This window comes from Pituophis catenifer, unplaced genomic scaffold (assembly GCF_029215685.1).
Source record: "Pituophis catenifer annectens isolate HBS135680 unplaced genomic scaffold, rPitCat1.0.hap2 SCAF_1, whole genome shotgun sequence".
In the NCBI taxonomy this organism is placed as follows: domain Eukaryota; kingdom Metazoa; phylum Chordata; class Lepidosauria; order Squamata; family Colubridae; genus Pituophis; species Pituophis catenifer.
The window spans coordinates 47,507,802-47,529,943 of NW_027256881.1; the positions used below are offsets into that span (position 1 = coordinate 47,507,802).

At 35.3% G+C, this 22,142-nt stretch overlaps 1 protein-coding gene across 1 annotated transcript in view; it reads left to right on the forward strand.

The window, feature by feature from the left end:
• The window catches only part of KCNK2 (potassium two pore domain channel subfamily K member 2), a 71,246-nt gene that overhangs the window by 20,712 nt on the left and 28,392 nt on the right, over positions 1-22,142 (forward strand). The window contains exon 3 of the mRNA XM_070948998.1: positions 4,580-4,697. Coding sequence (XP_070805099.1) covers positions 4,580-4,697 — 118 coding nt within the window. The remainder of the gene's footprint in view (positions 1-4,579; positions 4,698-22,142) is intronic.

Below are 22,142 nucleotides of genomic sequence, written 5' to 3' on the forward strand. Positions count from 1 at the left end.
CTATGTTGTGCCCTGCTCTTGTGAAGTGGTTGTTTAGTTTCAACAATGTGCAGATCTGCACATGTCTCACTGCATTGTATCGCACATATCACATTGCTCAGTTTTTTGTCTGTATGTTTTATCCTTGGGGTGGACAAGCTTATGTCTTAGTGTATTCTTGGATTTAAAGTATACATGTTGTCTTGGTTGAAAATTCTCCTGAGCTTTTCAAATATCCCTGCAACGTTTGGAATAGAATAGAATAGAATAGAATAGAATAGAATAGAATAGAATAGAATAGAATAGAATAGAATAGAATAGAATAGAATAGAATAGAATTCTTTATTGGCCAAGTGTGATTGGACACACAAGGAATTTGTCTTGGGTGTATATGCTCCTAAAAAGATAAAATAAAAAGATACAACACAGTGATATTCAAGGTTACTAATAAGCTATCAAATCGTACTAGGAAACAAATAAAAACAATGTAATTGAAAGATACAAGCAACATGGTTATAGTAATAAGTGGGAAGAGATAGAGACTAGTAAGAAAGAGAAGAATAATAGTAATACAGTCTTAGTAAATTATTTGACAGTATTGTGGGAATTAGTTGTTAAGCAGAGTGATGGCATTCGGGAAAAAACTGTCCTTGTGTCTAGTTGTTTTGGTGTGCAGTGCCTTATAGCATCTTTTTGAGGGTAGAAGTTGAAACAATTTATGTCCAGGATGTGAGGGGTCTGTAGATATTTTCACAGCCCTCTTTTTGACTCATGCAGTATACAGATTCTCGATGGAAGGCAGATTGGTAGCAATTGTTTTTTCTGCAGTTCTAATTATCTGTTGAAATCTGTATTTGTCTTGTTTGGTTGCAGAGCAAACCAGACAGTTATGGAGGTGCAGATGACAGACTCAATAATTCCTCTGTAGAACTGAATCAGCGGCTCTTTGGGATAACAATGTTGCCACATTTGTTGTTCTTTTCTTTGTCTGTAATGGAGGAGCTCCTGCTGGATCTTTTTCTGGATTTGATGAAGGTCCAATTAGGATAACCACAAGTCCTGAGGGATTCCTTGACATGTTACCCCCCTTCTTTATTGGTAGGCAAACTTTCAGTCCAGTGATTTAGGGTTCTGATCACTCCCATTTTGTGCTTTGGTGAGTGGTGAGAATCAAAATGTAAATACTGATTTGTGTGTGAGAGTTTTCTGTAAACTTCAATGTTAAGGCTTTTCTCTTTAATGTGCACTGCACAGTCTAGAAAAGACAGACTGCTTTCTTTAACATCTTTCTGTGTGAACTTGCCATCTGATAAAGGAAGATGCACGGTTATCCTATACACAGATGACTACAATGCCAAGACAGTCACTTTTTTGAAAGACACTACTACGTATGCTCCTGAATTTTAGTAATGTCATTTGGGCAGACTACAGAGCTGTATTTCTCAACCTCAGTAGCTTGAAAATGTATGGAGTTTAACTCCTAGAATTCCCAGCCCGCATGAGTTGAAGTCAAAACCAAACAATTTGGTTTCAGAAAAAAACTATCATATAATCTATAACTACTACATTGCAAAAACATATGGACTACACATCTTGATCAGGGCAAAGCAATAAACGCAATTTACATAGACTTCTGTAAAGCTTTTGATTCAGTGGTACACGACAAATTACTTCTAAAACTAAAATCCTATGGCATTTCTGGACTTCTACATGAATGGATAGCTGCCTTCCTGTCAAACAGACAACAAGTGCTCAAAATAGGAAGCATTCTATCAAATCCTGTACCTGTTAAAAGTGGTGTTCCTCAAGGCAGTGTTTTAGGTCCAACACTCTTCATACTTTAGATAAATGACCTTTGCGATCATATTAAAAGCAACTGTGTTCTCTTCACTGACGATGTTAAACTATTCAACACCACCGACAATGCAACAACCCTTCAAAAAGACCTTGACTATGTGTCAGATTGGTCTAACAAGTGGTAACTTCAAATCTCAACAAATGCTCTGTCTTGCACATTGGCAAAAAAAAAAAAATCAAAACATAAAATACAAATTAGATGGACATGACCTTGTAGATAACCCTCACTCTGTAAAGGACCTTGGAGTACTCATTTCTAAAGATCTAAATGCGAAAGCCCACTGTAACAACATTGCCAAAAAGGCATTAAGAGTTGTTAACCTGATCTTACGTAGCTTCTTCTCTGATAATATTGTACTACTAACTAGAGCATACAAAACATTTGCTAGATCAATTCTCGAATACAGCTCACCTGTCTGGAACCCACACTGCATATTAGACATAAATACAATTGAGAGAGTCCAGAGATATTTTATGAGAAGTAGTCCTCCATTCCTCTACTTGCAATAAAATACCTTATGCCATCAGACTTCAAATGTTGGGCTTAGACAACTTAGAACTATGCCGACTTTGGTCTGACCTAAGTGTAGTACATAAAATTATCTGCCACAATGTCCTACCTGTCAATGACTACTTCAGCTTCAACCACAACAATACACCAGCAAATAATAGATACAAACTCAAGGTAAACCACTCCAAACTCGATTGCAGAAAATATGACTTCAGTAACAGAATGGTCAATGCCTGGAATGCACTACCTGACTCTGTGGTTTCTTCCCCAAACCCAAACCCCCCAAACTTTAACCTTAAACTGTCTACTGTTGACCTCACCCCATTCCTAAGTGGTCTGTAAGGAGCGTGCATAAGTGCACCAGCATGCCTACTGTCCCTGTCCTAATATTCCGTTTTACTCTTACTCTTTTCATGTATTCAAATTTTGTTTATACTTTTACCTGTTATCTTATATATGCTTGACAAATAAATAAATAAATAAAATAAATAAGTCCACACATTTTCAAGTTGCCAAGGTTGAGAAATACTAATGAGGCTATACAAAACTTTGAGTGCATATGGTCTGTACTCAGAAGTTAAGCATTTCAACTGAAGTGAATAGATATAACTAAACAGTGGCTTCTTTTCCAGTGTATGATTCTAGTATTTTAGGATGAAAAATCATTGAGACTTTCTCAGATTGAGCCTGACTCCAGGTGATGATATGGATATATTCATAGATTTTATTTGCAACAGTATAAAGATTGTTTGTCGTTGCCATCTTCTAGAAGGAACACGAATACATGATCATATTTTAGTGTGCACTTACTTTGAAATATGCTAAAACCAGGTCTGTGGGATGTAACATAAAAACGGGCATTTACTAAGATGGAAATACTGATTCATTAAAATAACAGGTAAAACTTTTAGATTGCAAAATATCTGCTTACAAAGGAAAGATTTGCATCAGCAGAAAACGCCAGTACTTATATGATAATAAAACAGTAAAAGCCATTGCTGTCTGTCTTTTCCCACACTACCCTTCCACTGGAACAATATTGTAAATGCTTAGCCCAGAATTAAAGCTTATTCTTTTAAAGAACTTCTCAGTAAACATGCTAAGGATTGCAGTTTTAATTCTTTTAACACAGTGTTTTTCAACCTTAGCAACTTTAAAATGTGTGGATTTTAGCCCCAGAATTCCCTAGCATGCTGACTGAGGAAATCTAGGAGTTGAAGTCAACACATCTTAAAGTCAACAAAGTTGAGAAACACTATTTTGACAGTAGCAAAATAAGTCCTAAAATATATTTTTTAATTATTAGGGGCTAGTATTATACTACTTTATTATCTATTATTCAGAATGTGTAGGTATCAACATGTATATTAGTAGGTCAGTCAAAGTTATTTTTAGAATACTTTGCAACTGCATTGAATGCAATGCTTATTAAAGCTTATTAAATGGAATAAAGCATTTTATTGGGAATGAATGGAATGCTTATTAAATGGAATAAAGTATTTTTATTGGGATAGAATCCTTCAGCATCTATGCTGATGGTTACAATTATTAACCTTTCTCTGAACATTCATAATTTGAGTAGGGAAGTGATTTTCTGATTCATAAAACAAGTTTCTGTTTCTTATTTACTTTTCTTATTTCTTATTTACTTTTCTACAAGTTATATTATAGCCAATGTGTTATCTTATTCATGATTATTCATGAATTCAGGGCATGAATAAAATTTAGCGTACAGTTGCTTATTCATTTTATTGCCTATTTCAGGATTGAAACCCTTGATGTCAGGATTTTAATTTTTAATCCATGATTTCATGATCAGATTAAGAGTTACTAATCCTAAAATGATTGCTGATTCAAAATATTAATATACCTATCTTTATATTCTACTTATATTTTTTCCAAAGCTTACACAATATTGAAAAGCCAATGTGCTAAATTGCTTAAAATAAAAGACTAATACTCAGGAGATTCAATTCAAGGCTACCCTTAGCCATGAACAGTTGCTATCTCTCAGTGAGTTCAATAATTTTAACTTAATTATATTTCAGACTCAGATCACAGACTCTTGGAACTGAAGCAGTTTCAATGTGCTGTAAAATGTTCCGCCCTTTTTTTGGCTATTTTTTTAAAAAATCAGACAGATAGATTACTTTCACAAGCATATGGAATAGTGTGTTCTAATATCCTTGTTTATATTTCATAAATACTGAGAAAATGTCTTTAAATTTTCAGCAAGTTGTGGCAGCAATAAATGCAGGAGTCAATCCTAAAGGAAATATGCCAAATCAAGTCAGTCACTGGGATTTGGGAAGTTCCTTCTTCTTTGCGGGGACTGTTATTACCACCATAGGTAGGACACAATTTATTATTCTATTTGAACATTGATGACCCAAATTAAATTTAGCTAAAGTATATGTTTATATATTCTTATTTGGGAACTTTGTCTCTTTTAATTGTCCTATTTTCAGTAAGGAAATGTTGGTTAGATATGTTTCTTTCACATTTACAAACTAAGCATAAATAATCAAAAACTTTAAGTGCAAGGGTTTAGATTATTTTTAGTTTAGATTTTTCTTAATGGAACCCTTGGCTTTTAGTTTGATTTGGTTGGTTTAGCAATGACTGCCTTAATTTCATACCCTTATTCAGTGGTGGGATTCAAATATTTTAACAACTGGTTCTCTCCCCTAATGATTTCTTCCAACAACCAGTTTGCCAAACTGCTCAGAAAGTTAACGACCGGTTCTCCCGAAGTGGTGCGAACTGGCTGAATCCCACCACTGCCCTTATTCTCATATATTTTAATTGAGGACTTTGTAAAGTTAATCTAGCTGGAAAATTTCTTTAAATGTTAAACATGTAAATATAATGAGCCTCAATATAAATATAAATCACTTGGTATTTTATTAGATATTGGGTGGTTTATGAACAGCATTCTTTCTACTATATGTTACACATATTTTTAATGCAAGTACTGTATGGATAGTTGCACCATACCAAACTGAATTCTATAAATGCATTACATTGTTTAAATATCTTACTGTTTGACATAAATATGCCATCATCATTTATTTTTCTCTCAGACATAAACTTACTTAATAAGAGACAGGTGATACGGGGGTGGGGGTGATATATCCCATCCCATGTTTGTCACTATGAGAATGTGTTCAACACATCATCTGCAGTCAGAGTAGAAGGGCTAAGAAGATACTCACTCCTCTTTCTACAATCTAAGATAATCTGAGAAAGGAAATGTGAGTTTGGACTAATCATGCCTCCAATTATCATCACATTTTGCCTTCCAGAGGTCTTTGGATTCAGCAGCAAAATAAGAGCTGCAATAGATCATATATATACAAAAATTAGTATTTATGTGAGAAACAGTAATATTGTAGAAATACATGGAATAGTGGATAAAAAGAGGTATTCTGTTAACTGTGTGAAAATGTGCATATACTGTATACTGTTGAAAATTTATCATATTATCTTGTTGCATAAGGAGAATTCAGCGTGTTTTAATTGTTTTGTAATGAGCCTGTAAGACAGCCTTTCACAGCCTGTGCACCTCAGATAGCTTGTATTACAACTGCCACAATTGTGACAAAATTGAAGGACATTAGGTTGAGAAAAGTTGTCGTAAACAGTTTAAACTTGTTTTGATTGAGAAGTTCATAAACCTAAGCATGCCCTTCATTATTTTCAATAACCCTAATCTTCCTTTCTAAAAAAATGAGTCTCAATATCTTTAATAAACAACCATTTTTAACCAGCCCACCAAAAAAGAAAAGAAATGTATGTAAGCCAACTACTGGAAAGAGGAACTGGGAGAATTTTATTATAAATGACACTGATTCTTTTCCTGTATACTAATTAATTTTGGAACTAGAATAAATATTTTCTTAACCGAAGCAGATGTATCAAAATGATTTTAAAAACAACCATCAAATACACAAAATACACTTGTTTGAAATATTAAAACAAAGTGTTCAACTTAACTTGTCAGAGAATTTCAAAACTGTACATTCATGTTGTTTTAGAGTGCTACCATTGATGACTGGCATTTACTCCTGGCATTTGGTTTTGACTGTACAGTTCTATGAATTCAGTCATTCTACTGTTTTCCATAGAATTATTTTTGAAGGTTATATTTTCCTCAGCCTAAAATATATACTGTATTATTAAATTTATTTGTGGCCCATCTCACCACAAGGCAATTCTGGGCAGATTACAACATTAAAAGAGATGCAATCATAGCCATAGGACTACAAAATTATGATTTAAAGACTACAAAATTATGATTAAAAATGGGAGGGAAGCAAGATGTGCAGGGGGTGAGGCGGGATCTATTAGTCTGTCAACCATCTCCAACATGGTACTCCCCCCCCCCGGCATCCCAGGCCAACTGGCAGAGGCTCTTGCGGAAGGTCAGGAGGGTGGGAGCCAATCTTACCTCAGTGGGAAAGATGTTTCAAAGGACCAGGGTCATGGCAGTATTGTATACATATATAATACTGCCTTACATGGTTTTTTAAAAACTGAATTGTAATTGCTATCATCAGACATGACTTCTTAAGTCTTTGTATTTTTAATACTCTACACCAGTGTTTCTCAGCTTTAGCAATTTTAAGATTTGTGGACTTGAACTCTGAGAATTCCCCAGCCAGGTGTCGAAGTTTACACACCTTAAAGTTGCCAAGATTAAGAATCACAGCTTTATATATGGACACCTTATGTCAAAAATGCAAATCAGACTAACTAACATTTTAGAGATGGAAAATCTTCCTTTCGGAAACCAGTCATTGTGATTATTTACACTACAATACATTACTGTTTTATTTCCACATGATTTGCCCTATTCATTTTCTAATAAGTATTTTCTACGAGCAAAAGTAACATGTAAGATGCATTCATGTCTGGTCATAACATTTTTCAGATTGCTGTTCCATGCACCTGCAGCTATAGAAATTGCTGTATAAAAAAGATCAGAAATGTATATGTATATGGCAGGGTAATGGGGAGAAGTCATATTGAATTCTAACCTATAAGAGAGCAGAATGTCAGATAAAATGTCATGAGAAATATTTTTATTTCACTTAAACAATATTGACAGTCATATAAAAATAACTGTTGTATTATATTCCCCTTCATGGCATCCTCTATATATAATTTACTCATCTCACAATATCTTGTGGTTCTGCTGGGTGTGGATGATGGAGTCCCCAATTAAAAATTTCTGGAAGGTACAAGATTAGAGAAAAAATGGTGTAACCTCCAATTTTATCCTTGAGCCATTTTTATATTCCACTGTCACTTATGGCGAGCATCAGTTGCTTTGAATATGACATGAATAGCCTTTGGTATTTTATGAAATAATATTTGTTTAAGATTGCTCCTGCTTCTGTGCAAGGAGAGCAACTGACCTATACAAATATCAAAATCTCCTGCATTCTTTTGGTGTCATATTATAATGTCAAGCAAAACTGTTTTATTTAAGTGAAAAGATAGCAAGCAGCTACTGACATTCTGAAAACATGCCATATTTGATGGCAGGTTTGAGCTAGCACTTAGCAGGCTAAAGTAAATCCTTGTAGATTCACATTGGTGATTAAGTCTTGGTCTCTGAGCTCGAACAAAATTTTTATTGTAAATAATGTTTCTTTCTCCAGTGTATGTCCCCTGCAGGCATAAGCCTTTTCTTCTGAAGTCGGAACATATTCTATCTTGTTACTGTATGTAGTTTATTGATTCCGCCGAACAGTGGGGAATTGTACTATTAACTCTGTTATTGCTGACAGAATTTTATTATAATCAGAAAAGTCTGTGTTGAAATGCTCTTTTCAGCTAGACATTAATTACTTAATATACAATCTCTCCCTATTCCATGGAGGCCTGTATAGCAGAAGTGGGATCTGGAGAACCGGTAGCGGAGATTTTGATTAGTTCGGAGAACCGGTAAATACCACCTCTGACTGGCCCCATCCCCATCTATTCTCTGCCTCCTGAATTCCAGCTGATGAGGAGGAAATGGGGATTTTGCAGTAACCTTCCCCTGGAATGGGGATGCAATGGAGATTTTACAGTATCCTTCCCCTGCCATGCCCACCAAGCCATGCCCATCAAGCCACGCCCACAGACCCGGTAGTAAAAATTTTTGAATCCCACCACTATGTAGGAATAAGGAAGTTTACAATGCCTGTTGCATGAAAAGAAAAAGTATGTCAAACCTTTCTTAACACCCAGTGTAATACGATTATACAAAAGCATGTTTACTAGATACATATTGTACAATTTTATTAGTTAATTTTTTTTCTCTTTCAATGATATGCAATTGTTTTTTGTTACATTAATAATTTTATCCCTTTTTTAAAATCTTTCAACAAATCTTTAAAAAAATTAAACAACTGTAGTTGTCATGACCAGGTTCAAGCTATTTGTTCCCAAATGCTGTTTCTAATCACTGAAAATATTTCCTCTTATCAACAGTAATGGCAAAAAAAATTGAGCTGGAAATAGGGCAGCCTTGGTCTGATCTTAAGCCAGGGTGTCAGTTTTAGGCAGTAATTGATAAGCAGAAGGCAAGAAGAGGGGGAAAAACCTCCATGCACTTAATTCTCCCAATCTGGCCAGTCAAAAGAGTTCATGTTGCTGACTAGTTAAACTTCCAAACCAGAGGTAGTATTCAGCAGGTTCTGACCAGTTCTAGAGAACCAGAAGCGGAAAAATTGAGTAGTTTGGAGAACCGGTAAATACCACCTCTGACTGGCCCCGCCCCTGTCTAATCTCTGCTTCCTGAGTCCCAGCTGATCGGGAGAAAATGGGGATTTTGCAGTAACCTTCTCCTGGAGTAGGGTGGGAATGCAGATTTTACAGTATCCTATGCCTACCATGCCCGCCAAGCCACGCCCACAGAACCTGTAGTAAAAATTTTTGAATCCCACCACTGTCAAACATTCTTCTGTTATACAGAGACCTGAGGTCTGTTTTGCAAATCTGAGGTACTGCAGAATCAAATTACTGTATCCAAAGAGAAAAACACAAAATGTCCCTAACAACTCACTCCTGAACTTCTTGAAACCAGGACAAGGATTTGCTCCCAGGAGTTGGAATATTGTCCTATCATGCTGCTAGCAATGGCCAGCAGAACATGTGGCATTTGTTAGCTTGTTGGGTAAATCTACAAAGGCAAAATTATACTCCTTACAGCTTGGAATGGTTAAAAGGAGTTTAGGATTGCAGATAGCTGGAGTTCACTGGGTTGCTGGGAATTAGCAACAGCAAAGACTAGCTATTGTGTCATTTTCCACCAGTGATGAAACAAAATTGTTTTCTATCTATTGCTTGCAAATAGCAGGCTTGCATGATCTTTGAGGTCTGACAAGAGTCTGCACAATGCCACCAAATTTAAATGTTTTAATTTCATTAATTTCAGTGGGAGAGTAAATCACCTTCTTCATCCTTCCATTAAAATAAATAGGGCATAATTTTGATTTTCTTTGGGCTGGAATGTTAAGTTTAATGAAAAGAAGGACCAAGGGTGTCATGATAGCATGCTTCTAATATCTAAGGGACTGGCACAACAAAGAGGAGGGGCTATTCTCTAAAGCACCTGAAGGCAGGACAAGAAGCAATGGCTGCAAACTAATCAAGGAGAGAGGCAATCTAGAAATAAGGATACATTTCCTGACAGTTACAACAATTAATTAGTAGAACAGAAGAGATTGGACAGCCATTTGTCTGAAATTGCATAATGTCTCCTGCTTGAGTAGAAGACCTCCGAAGTATCTTAGAATTATGTTATTCAGTATTCTAACTTCATTTATAAGAAATTCCCATGGTGAAGTAATTCTGCATTTTGAATTTTTTTTTTTTTTTGAAACAAAGTTTCCCCATTTTTAGAATATTTGTCAAAAAGTGGATAATGTATTCTTGGCTACTGACATTAGTCTTTTGCATGTAAGAGTATACAATTATTTATATCTAGTACATCCAGAAGATTGAAAACATAATAAATTTGCTTTCAAAAAGTGTACTAATTTGAGGGCTCCAAAAGAAAATAAAGCAGAAATTCATTGAAATAGCACCTGAAAGATTATAACAGGTTACATTACAAAAAAGAGATACAATGTTTTTGATAGATTGGTATTATTAAGGCGTGAATAACCAGGACTTGTCTTGATTTGCATAACTATAGGGTTGGGCAAGTCAAAATCTCATGTTTTGTTTTGTCGTTTCCCTGAATATATTTATCAGTTCTCAGCATCATATTTTTTCTGATGTTTTAAGGTGAAAATAATATTGTAATTCAGATAATAGATTTTAGAGGAAAAAGATAGCCTTCCTCAGTCTGTGCGATAACTTGTACTACAGATGCCACAATTGTGACAAAACTGAAGGACATTAGGTTCAGAACAGTTGCTGTAGACAGCTTAAACTTCTCTTGATTTAGATAAACTTAAGAATGCCTGTCATTATTTTCAATAACTCTAATTTGCCTTTCTAAAAAAAAGCGTCTCAACATCTTTAATAAACAAGCATTTGTTACCACCCCACCAAAAAGAAAAGAAATGTATATATCTTATGAATAGTGTGCCTTTTTCAAATCCAAGCCTTAATGGGAGTTTCTACTCCAATTTTTTAGAATAAAAGAATGAAACTGTGGCCTTTGAACATCCTTGTCCTTAACTGCTAAACTTTGGCATCACAGTAACTATAAAAAGCAAGAATGTTCAGTTATAATTGGGAGATTGTAGATAAAACGGAGATCTGAAGCTAATGTGATATAGGTTTCCTTTGGGACTGATGTTTTACTTTGTAGTGCTGATTTTTAAGTTCTACAAAGACAAACTGGCAGATGATGGAAAAGAATAAACACAAATTCAACAGCGACATTTTATGTAAGAATCAAGGGAAAATATTTCATTCTCCATTTTTTTTTTCACTTTAATTTTCAATTTTTAAAATAGCTGCATGAAAATGCTGAATGAGAAATTAAAGAAGAAGAAATTCTATGCATTTGAATTAAGTCTAGAGTAATATGCCCTGTCTTGCTACTTTTATTGGTTATCACATGAGTGTTAGGATGAATGTTATATAGGTGGACTGGACAGTCACTTGTCTGAAGTGGTATAGGTCAAGATCTCCTGCTTGAGCAAGGGGCTGGACTAGAAGACCTCCAAGGTCCCTCCCAACTCTATTCTGATTCAGTAGTCCTCACTTGTACTGCAATTTCCATCGCTAAATGATGAGATTGTAAAGTATGAACATCATGTGACTTGCATCACTTAGCAAACAGAAATTCTGGCACTTGTCTTGCCATTGTTAAGCAATTCACTGCAAGTCTATAAGCAATAATGACTCATGGTCACTATTTGCAACCTTCTGCTAGCTTTCCCATTGATTTTCCTTGTGAGAAGCCAGCAAAGAAAGTCACAAATGGGATGCTACCGCAGTGTAAGTGTGAGCTTTCAAGGAATTGCTGAATGAGTGGTTGTTGAGTAAGGACAAACTGTAACAACAATGGCTATTGTGAACAGCTTTAGTGATTATTTTACATTTAAAGCTTAATGTAATTGTCTCCCTTTGTAGCTTTTTAAGATTATACTTACATTAGTTCCTTGGTTTATATTTTATTTTCCCTCTACATAATAGAATAAGAAGACCCCTGCTGTGCTGACTCAGGTTTATAGCTCATCTAATCCAGCACTTTCTGTCACAGGGTGTTTAACAGGTACACTAGAGAGCTTGCAGGCTTAGAAAAATAGCCCTTTTCCTCTGTCATTCCCCAGTATTCAATATTTATGATACACTGCTTGAGATTCAATTTTTTAAATGAATTGGTATTCAATATTCATATGTGTGATCCATAAACTCCATAGATGAACTATGAACTGTGTAAACATGTTATTTCCTTCAATCAGTCATTAATCTCCGAGCATTTTGTTTCAACAGATGAGTTGTAAAATTGAGACAAAAATCTAACATTTTTCATCCCATTCATGCTTTTTCTGCCAGTAGATTTGTTTTCTCTCACTTATGTAGCTTTGCTCTAAGTGGAACCCCCTCTTCCAAAAAAATTTTTTTTTGTTGCCTTTACTTTTTGAGAAGCTGCTCCAACCCTCTATCTTCTTGGTTGCTCTTTCTACATCATTTTGTGTGCTACAACATTCCTTTTATGGTGTTGCATCTAGAATTGTACTTTTTCCAAGTGTGATCTCTCTGTAGATTTATACAAGACATCATCATTTTGGACAATTTATTTTTAACTCTTAATGATTCCTAGTATGTAATTCTTATTCTATAACTTGGATACACAAAGAATTGTGGGGAGGCATTTCCTAAATAAATAAGCATCATTTGTTTTATGCCAAGAAGGACTAGTATCAACTTCTGTGCTGGCTAGGGAATTGATAGAACAATTAATCAGTGGAACAACTTGCCTCCAGAAGCTGTGAATGCTCCAAAACTGAAAGTTTTAAAAAAGAGATTAGGCAACCATTTGTCTGAAATGGTCTAAGGCTTCCTGCCTGAGCAGGGGGTTGGACTAGAAGACCTCCAAGGTCCCTTCCAACTCTGTTATTCTATTATTCTGATAGCATCACTGACAAATAATGTGCGAAATTCCTCAAGCACATTCAGGAAGCTATCTAGGTTTTTGAAGTAAGTAGACCACACTATCAGAAGATTATATCAACTGTCAATGTAAGAATTACCAGAATGATCTGTTCCTGCTAAGGAAATAACAGAGTGCCTCTATTTTCAAATCATTCTATCAAAGAGAACATAAAATCCAACATATGTGGGATCTAACACTAGCTGGGACATGAAAACCTTAGTGAGAGGAATAACAAGATTGCAAAAAAAGTTTGGGTTTGTAGGGTTCATTTAATATTCAGTAACTCTGATTTCTGGGAAATTATGAGTATTTCTGGGATATTCAAAAGAATAATAAATAGCTTTTTAAAATAATACAGTGTTTTTACTGTATTATATCCTCGACAGTGGAGGATGTGGTTAAGTGTTGCAAGAAGATCACAAACATTTATCACAAACAGTGGCATGACAAAGTAGCAACAATATTGCATTGGAATATCTGTGAGAAATATCATTTCCATGCAAGCAAGAACTGGTAGCACCATAAAGCAGACAGAGTAATGAAGACTTTAGACAAATAAAGTGCTCTGGGACTTTAGACAAATAAACTGCTCTGGGACTTTACACAGACAAATACCAGCCACATAACATTTCAGACTTAACAACTATCAATAAGACAAAATAGGCTAGATAGTGGCTGTGGCACTATCTGGACACAGCAGAACGAAAGAGAAATAACTGGAGAAAATCAGAAAATACAAAAACTTGCAAATAGAATGACTGTGGCCAAAGAAAGTAAAGATAGTACCAATAGTAATAGGTGCCTTGGGTGTAATCCCAAAACATCTGGAGCACCATTTGACTACCATCAGTCATCATTAGTCAATTGTAAAAAGTAGCTTTATTCAGTGTAGCTTACATCCTGCCAACACCAACATCTTATCTATCCCAGGTCTGTGGGACAGATTCAATAAATGGATAAAAATGCCAGATCCAGTCTAAACATCTGGTAGACTTGTATGACCTACTGTAATCATATTTATTTTTTTAAAAAAGATTGTAATCTTATAAGAATCCTGTGAAGTTCATATACTTCTAATAGCCACAGATCAAGTATAAAAGAAGCAGGCTTAGACAATGGTCTTCATACAATGGTCTTATACAAGAAGAATCTGAAAAAAACATACAACATTAAATCTATTTAAAAATTGGATTTTTTTCAAATGCTTTTTAATTCAAGGACACTTATATTAAGAAAGATGTGATCACATATAGTACATCTGGACTCAAGAAATAGACTAAATACATAGCAGGAGTTGCTTAATGACTCTATTATGGTTAATATAACTGGAAATTTTGCTTTATGAAAAAAAATTCAAAAATATTAGGACAAAATGTCCAGAAAATTCTAAAATAAAAATTAAGAACCCAAATATTTTATTAGGTATGATCCCAGACAATATAAATGAAAAAACACCATGATTTTATTGGGATATATGCTGGTAGTAACAATAATAAAATTGGCATCACACTGAAAAACAGAAACCTTGTGATATAAATTGGCGAATACATGAAAATGGAAAACTTGACTATGCATATTTATAGCAGATTAATTGACTGATTTGACTATGTGCCATCAAGTCCTTTTCTACCCTTAGTGACCACATGGCATTATTTCATATCTGAAATTAATATTTTTAGAACTCTGTAAATGTTTGAGTACATAATTCAATTACCATCAAATTATTATCTTACATTTGGGGAAAAAAATAATTGAGTGGCTGCAAAGTACGTCTGGGCTTTTTTAAGCACTTCAGAATTTCAAGGGGTTTCCTGCTGTTCTCTCCTCCTCTCTCTGTCCCTCCCTCCCACAAATCTCTCTATATATATCCAGCCAGCCAGCCAGCCAGCCACCCACCCACCCACCCACCCATCCATCCATCTATCTATCTATCTATCTATCTATCTATCTATCTATCTATCTATCATGATCTATCTATCATTTATCTATCTCCTACTTTTATTATTTTTATCAGTAACCCAAATCAGGGAACATACATAAAACATCTTCCTTCTATTTTCCCATAACAATAACACTGGGAAGTGGGTTGAGTTGACAGAGTTAACCCAGACAGTTTTCATGCCTGAGGCAGGACTAGAATTCACAGTCTCCTAGTTTCAAGGTCGGTACCTTAACTACTCAATCAATCTGACTTTGTGGTTTTCTTCAGTTTGGGTTTTTTTCCCCAGTCAATATACAATGTTGCAACTTCACTTTTAACAATTTTATTTGGGAAATGCAAAGAAGTTTGTGGATTGCAGTTGTAGACTTTATGACATTGACATGAAGAGCTGACTAATGAAATTTATCATCTTTTTAAATTTTCTGCCTATCAACTCTTTTGAGGCAGTAAGGTTAATATTACATGAGACTTTTCTCTATTCTCAACATTTTTAACGTTGCTCTTTCTTGTATTAATGGAGTATCATGCTTCCATGCTGGTTTTGTCAACACAACTGGGGCCTCAACTCAGTTCTCAGCTATTTTAATATGGGCCCAAAGTTTACATGCTTTGAAAATAAATCAATGATCATCAGGCTAACACGAGCACTTTCCCAAACCTTTACTGCTCGAAATATAGCATCCAGGAATCAGCCATTTCCCCTCCCCAATGATAGGATTTAGATTGACTTCTAGGCAAGTGTTTAATTCTAAATGATATGAACAAAAACATTAGCTGATCCGTGGGTGGCAATATATTCTGGGGAATTCCCCCTTAGTACAGGTAATCCTTGCTTACTATCCATTAGTTTAGTGACTTTTTGAAGTTATGACAAAACAAGGAAACTTACAACCGCTCCTTGAAGTTGTGGCCATCACAGCACCCCATATTTACATGACTTGGTGTTTGGCACTAACCAGTATGCGTTTATAATCCCATACTTGAACCTTCACAGTTGGATTCTGACAAGCAAAATCAATGGGGAAGCCAGCAGTAAGTTTTAAGTTGCAACCACATGGTGTCATGCTTAACAACTTTTAGTGATTCGCTTAACAACTGCAGCCAAAACTGACAAACTGATGTAAGTAGGGCCCGATGATATGACTTTTATAAAGTGCTGACAACACAGCTTATAATAAAAACATTTAATAAGTAATGACAGCTGAAGTGCTGAAATCTTATGCCAATATGCTGCTTTCTATGCTAGCTGCAGAACAGAGATCTCTCCTTGGCAGGCAGCATAAAAATGAGGTGCCTGACTGCCTTTGTAGGCAGGAGCAGGTGTGAGCAGACTCGAAAGAAAGTTGTTGGAAATGGTCTGGACTGTCCACCCCAAATTTGTTCTATGTACAGAATCTCTCACCCACGCAAGTGGACTTCTCATAATAGTCCTGATTGAAATAGGAGGAGTAATATTTTAGCTCTATTAAAAATAATATATCTTTGAAGTCTTGTCTGAAGTTGTCCTGGCACTTGGTTGAAAGTTCAGGATCAATTCTTCTATTAAGTTTAGAACTTTTACTCAAACTTTATTTTTGGAATGTCCCTTGGTGTATTTTAATGCCCTGGAAAAAAAAAAACCTATTTAGGAAAACATAATTTAAATACGGTATTATTTCCTTCCTCTGCCCCTCCAATTCATTTACCGTCCAATAACTCCAAAAATTGAAATTCAAGGCTTTTAAATTGAAGGTAAATGGAAAATTATTATTTTTCACTTCTCTTTCCATTTTGCTGGGTCAAATAAGACTGGTAACATCAAGAATATTTACATTTAACTTATGCCCTGTATCATTAATTTTTCACTACATTTTCAAGGTCTTGAACTGTCAACAAATTATTGAAAGGTGCAAATTTAAGTACATTCTAAGTGTTTCAAGAGTTGCAAAACTATTGCCTTAATTGAAGGAGCCTTTAAAAATAGACTACTTTCTGTGCTTTACATGAATAAGTTATTTGACTCTGGGAGTAGTGAGCTTGCTCAGCACTTTGGATGGCAGTCTCTTCCTAAGACCACAGTGGTGCTGGATCTCGTAGGAAGAAAGGGTAGTGCTGATAAGAATGGAATTGAAAATTACAGATAGGACTGTTACTAAAACTATATACTAATGCTGAAGAAGGTTGAATGGAAGAGATATTTCCCACTCAAAATAGCTGCAATATCTAGGGAGCAGCCTCATTATTATGACCACACAGAAATATGGACATGGCACACCATGCATTTAGATTCCTTTCTATAAAACACTGACAATTTTGTCAAATCTTTACATCCTGTTTTATCCTTTCCTCCTAAGGACCTTGTGTTGCATCACTTATTAGGAAAAGACTAAAGATGTGTTGTTTAGGTATTATAGCAATTAAGGCACTTGGGTTCCGGTTCATTTCATTATGAAGCAGCCAATAGTACAAGTGCTAATTATTCATTATTATCTATAAAAGGGACCTGTGACAATATTCTAGCTAGCCTTTCCCTTCAGAGAGGATATATTTCCAAATCCTATATTCTGTTTTTTCTAAATGATACTCATCACTGGGGCATTGCTTTTTGAAAATGTCTTTGTACTTTTGCCAACTGTAGAGAACCTTTGACTAGATGCATACTACCCTCTAATTTCTCAATGGCCCTGTTTTGGCAGTCATTTCAGACTGCCTGGAAAGGAGTAAAGAATCATTAGTAAATAGCAGGAAACTCACAAATATTAGTAAATAGCAAGAAACTCACAAATATTTATTGAGTACAAGGTATGCTTTAAGTCACATAGCTATGGGGTTACGCAATTGACAGAGTGTATAGCACACAGTGGCTGCGGTGGCTCAGTGGCTAAAACGTTGAACTTGTCAATCAGAAAGATCGGCAGTTCAGCAGTTCGAATCCCTAGCACTGCGTAACAGAGTGAGCTCCCATTACTTGACCCAGCTTCTGCCAACCTAGCAGTTCGAAAGCATATAAAAATACAAGTAGAAAAATAGGGACCACCTTGGTGGGAAGGTAAGAGCATTCTGTGCGCCTTCGGTGTTTAGTCATGCTGGCCACATGACCATGGAATCATCAGCAGACAGCGCTGGCTCTTCGGTTTAGATACGGAGATGAGCACTGCCCCCTAGGGCAGGAACGACTAGCATGTATGTGCGAGGGGGACCTTTACCTTATAACACACAGGTTGCGTGCACAGAGTTCAGCATAAGAGTACTGCTTATTTAAACCAAATCAGTGATGTATATAAGCTCATTATTACAGAAACTGGTGAAATAATAACATATGGAATTTCCAAATTAAAATTATTAAAACAAAGACCAGTAAATATACAACAGAAGTCATATATGTGTGTATGCATAATTTGGCTAAGGTCTTCTGCAAGCATTGGCTAAAGTGTGATCAAATCTTGTAATCCTCAGATAGTGGGATAAGGTTTTTTTCTGAACTGAAAGTCTAGATAGACTTCAAACACAAATGATAAACTCTCTTCATTCTTTTTTTAAATGAAGAATGTTTCTATTACTTTTCTGAGAAGCATAAATTTCCTTCTTGTCTAACAAGAACCTTGTACCAGCAATCTCTTTTTAGCACTGGAAAATTATTATCTCACTGTCATTTTGTTTGAAGTAAATGCAGTACCATCAGGTCACTTAACCTCATATAATAGATGCTTAGGATGTGTAATGAAGGAAACATGCCCCCCTGAAGCTCATATTCTTGTCACTCTTATTTTATACAGCTATTTGTAGTTCAACCATATGCTGTTGTTCTAGTGGTATCTAAGAGATGAGATTGTTTTGGAGACTATCTCTCTGATTTGCATCACAGTTAAAATTTACTTTTGTTCTGATAGTTGATAGTTAAAAATAAAAATAATAAAATAAAACATGATAGTTTTATTTTTTCTTCTTCGAAGAAGTTCAGAATAATTGGTCTTTCAAATTATTCAATTTATGTTAATATACAGTATGTTAATATTACTCTGGTATCTACTGCTATTGTTTAATTGAGAAAACTATTCAAATGTGGATTGGAAAATTCAGTGCATAAATTTCTGATGGATAAATCCCAATGATATAAAACTACCTTGAACAGTAGCATTGTCCTACAGTGTAGGGTTCCTCATCCATAGAGATTATGTTGGTATTTTGAGATCTGGTTAAGCATGACTGGAAACATGCATTGGGAATTATGAGTGGAACAAGGCAGCTGTAGATCTCTCTTTTAAAAAATGATGATAGTTTTTGCTGTTTGAGTGTTAGTTTATTTATCATTCTGCTACTTTCCCAAAGAGCTTGAGGGTGGCTTATGCACACTTCTGTGGAATTTAACAATTATTTGGTTTCAGCAGCAGATTATTGATTCCAAAGACTCTTTCAAAAAGTAAATTCCATTGTACCTAATGAACATGTATTTGAAATAAACTGATATACTGTAGATATTTTTACCCAAAATTTTCAGTTTGGTGAACCTCCAGGAGAACAATCTTGCAAGATTATAAAAGTTTAATTCTCAGATACTATAGTTTTCTGCGGTTTGGATTCTGCATACACCATATAAGAGTCTTCAAAAATAGTGCGAGACAGAACAAAAATAAATAGTTCTCACTTCCTGTGGTACATCAAAAGTACTGTCACCCCACAGTGGACAGTTTAATTATACTTAAATAATCTTAGAAAATTTGCTATATGCCAGCTATTTAAATAAGAGAGCTCAACAAGGGGATGGGGCTCTGGGGAAGTCATGAGAAAACAGCATGGGAGGACCTTCAGAGTTGTGTTCCTCACCCCTCAATCTCAAATACTTGATTCTTCTTTGAACTATGGTTGTCCTGGCCATTGAGAATAAATAACAATAATATCATTTCCTGACACATTTCTACTCTGGGATGTTAGCTACTTTGGGATGTGAGTCATATCCTTGGGTAGCTTATTAGATTTATGATTGACCAAATATGGTTCACGTGAAGATGAATTTCTGCAAGTGTATTAACTACTGTGTTTCCCTGAAAATAAGACCCTGTCTTACATTTTTTTGAAGCCTGAAATAAACGCTTGGCCTTATTTTCAGGGAGGTCTTATTATTTTGGGGTGCGTGGAGCAAGATGGGGCTTCTCTTGCCCTCTTACCAGATTTCCAGCTCTGCGTTTAAATATTTTCAGGGAGGGCTTATTTTCGGGGAGAGGCTTATTTTAGAGCATGCACTCAAAAGCCCAATTGGGTTTATTGTCAGGGGATGTCTTATTTTGGGGGAAACAGGGTACAAAAGCTTATGCGGATAATATTCATAATCACAATAACACCAGTAAATACTTAGGAACATTTGATTTCCACATCAACCTGCAAAGAAACAAGTAAAAAGTAAAAACTTGAGCAAACAATTTTCAAGTAAGTGTCAGGCTTGACTACATAGACAGGAATGAACATTTAAACCAGTACTTCTCAACTGCAGCAAGTTTTAAATGTATGGACTTCAGCTGTCAGAATTCCCCACCCAGCATGGTGGGAGTTGAAGTCCAAACATCTTAAACTTGCTGAGGTTTGGAAACACGGATCCACAAGAAATCCAGAAACCACAGATAGCCATAGAAGACCAAATGCAACAACTGCTGTGATTAAAAAACAAGCCCTATATAGAGAAACAGTGTTTACATTTTCTTGCATTTCATTTTTCTTCCCACCTGCTTTAATGGGTGCTTTGACCCACATCTTTTTCAGGGATTGAATGGCAGGATGAAGCTGCGCTTAAAAAGTACAGAGAGCTACTCTAGGATATCCTTACATTTCTCTATGCGCTCTTTTTGCCTTTACATCCAAAGTGCTTCACAACCCTATTTTCTGCTGTGTTTCTCTTTTAGTGTACATGGGTAAACATATTTTTTGAGTCTCATTGCATTGATAATTGTGATGATATCGCAAAATTGTTTTGATGTGAGAATGGTTTCAGCTTTCATACTCTAGGACAGGAGTGTCAAACACTGGCCATGCCCACCCCAGGTTTAGCGAAGGGGGAAAAAGTTGTCATATGTCACATGACGATAACATATCATCGCGAGTTTGACCTCCCTGCTGTAGAATAAAAAGGGACAGATTTCAACTATTTTTTTACTTTAATAGAGGAATAAAAATGCCATGTTTATAACTAAACTTGCTTTTAAGGATTGATGGCATCGTGCCATGTAACATTTATTTTCTTGCCCTCTTTTTCTTTACACATTGATGCCATTTAAAAGTCATTAAAATTTACTATTACTGTCTTCCATTACTGTTGCTCTTTCTCTAATTTTCCCATGCTTTAATGATTTACAGGAAGTAGTAAGGTCCTGTTTCCTTAATGAAAAAATTGCCCTTGACCTTTGGACAAAGATATGTTCTTCTTATAACCAAACAAAATTCAGTTGTATTTCAGTATATAAAAAGAATAAGATTTTGGTAGCAGAGTAATTTGTTTCTGACAACCAAATATTTCTAATTATCATATGCTGCAGTCCACATCCTTTAAATGTGATTATATGGCCAGAAGATTGCTAGATTTAGGAAATGTAAGTTCTATTTATTATATTTTTCTGTATCTGGATTGATTAAAGTATGTAGATTATGATGGAAGTAAAGAAGAAGAAATCTAGAGCTGGTCCTGACATATCATAACAGAGTTAAAATACCTAGTTTTTTAAAAAAATTTATTGGAACATAAATTAATATAAAGTTAGATATTATTTTTTAAAAAAAAAATGTTATTCATTTTGCATTGTCTGAAGGACACCTGTATTTTAAATGTATAACCATTTATTTCATTTCCTGGGATTTACAGAAATACAAATATTTTGCTGTCTCTAAAGTTGAGTTAGGAGAACTTGTCACAAATAACCAGTTGCCCCTTCCCCCCCCCCCAGAAATGTCATTCTACTCCAGCCACTAATAAATAGTGACTAAATTAGTAGACCAGCGAAATACTGTGGACATAATATACTTATAATATGCTGTAAACTATTACTAATATTAAATCCTCCTCCAGGGCTGTGTCAGAGGTAGTAACAAAGATTAATAGACTGTTGGACAGACAGGTTTTAGAGACATATAGAGAAATTGTCAGTTCATTTATGCTCTGCTCCTATATAAAAGAATCAAGCCACATAGCAGCTGAGGATTCTACATGTCTTTAATTTCTACATTATGGAATTGAGACTATTTGTGCCAGAAAGTAAATCTCCCTTTTTCTGGAATAG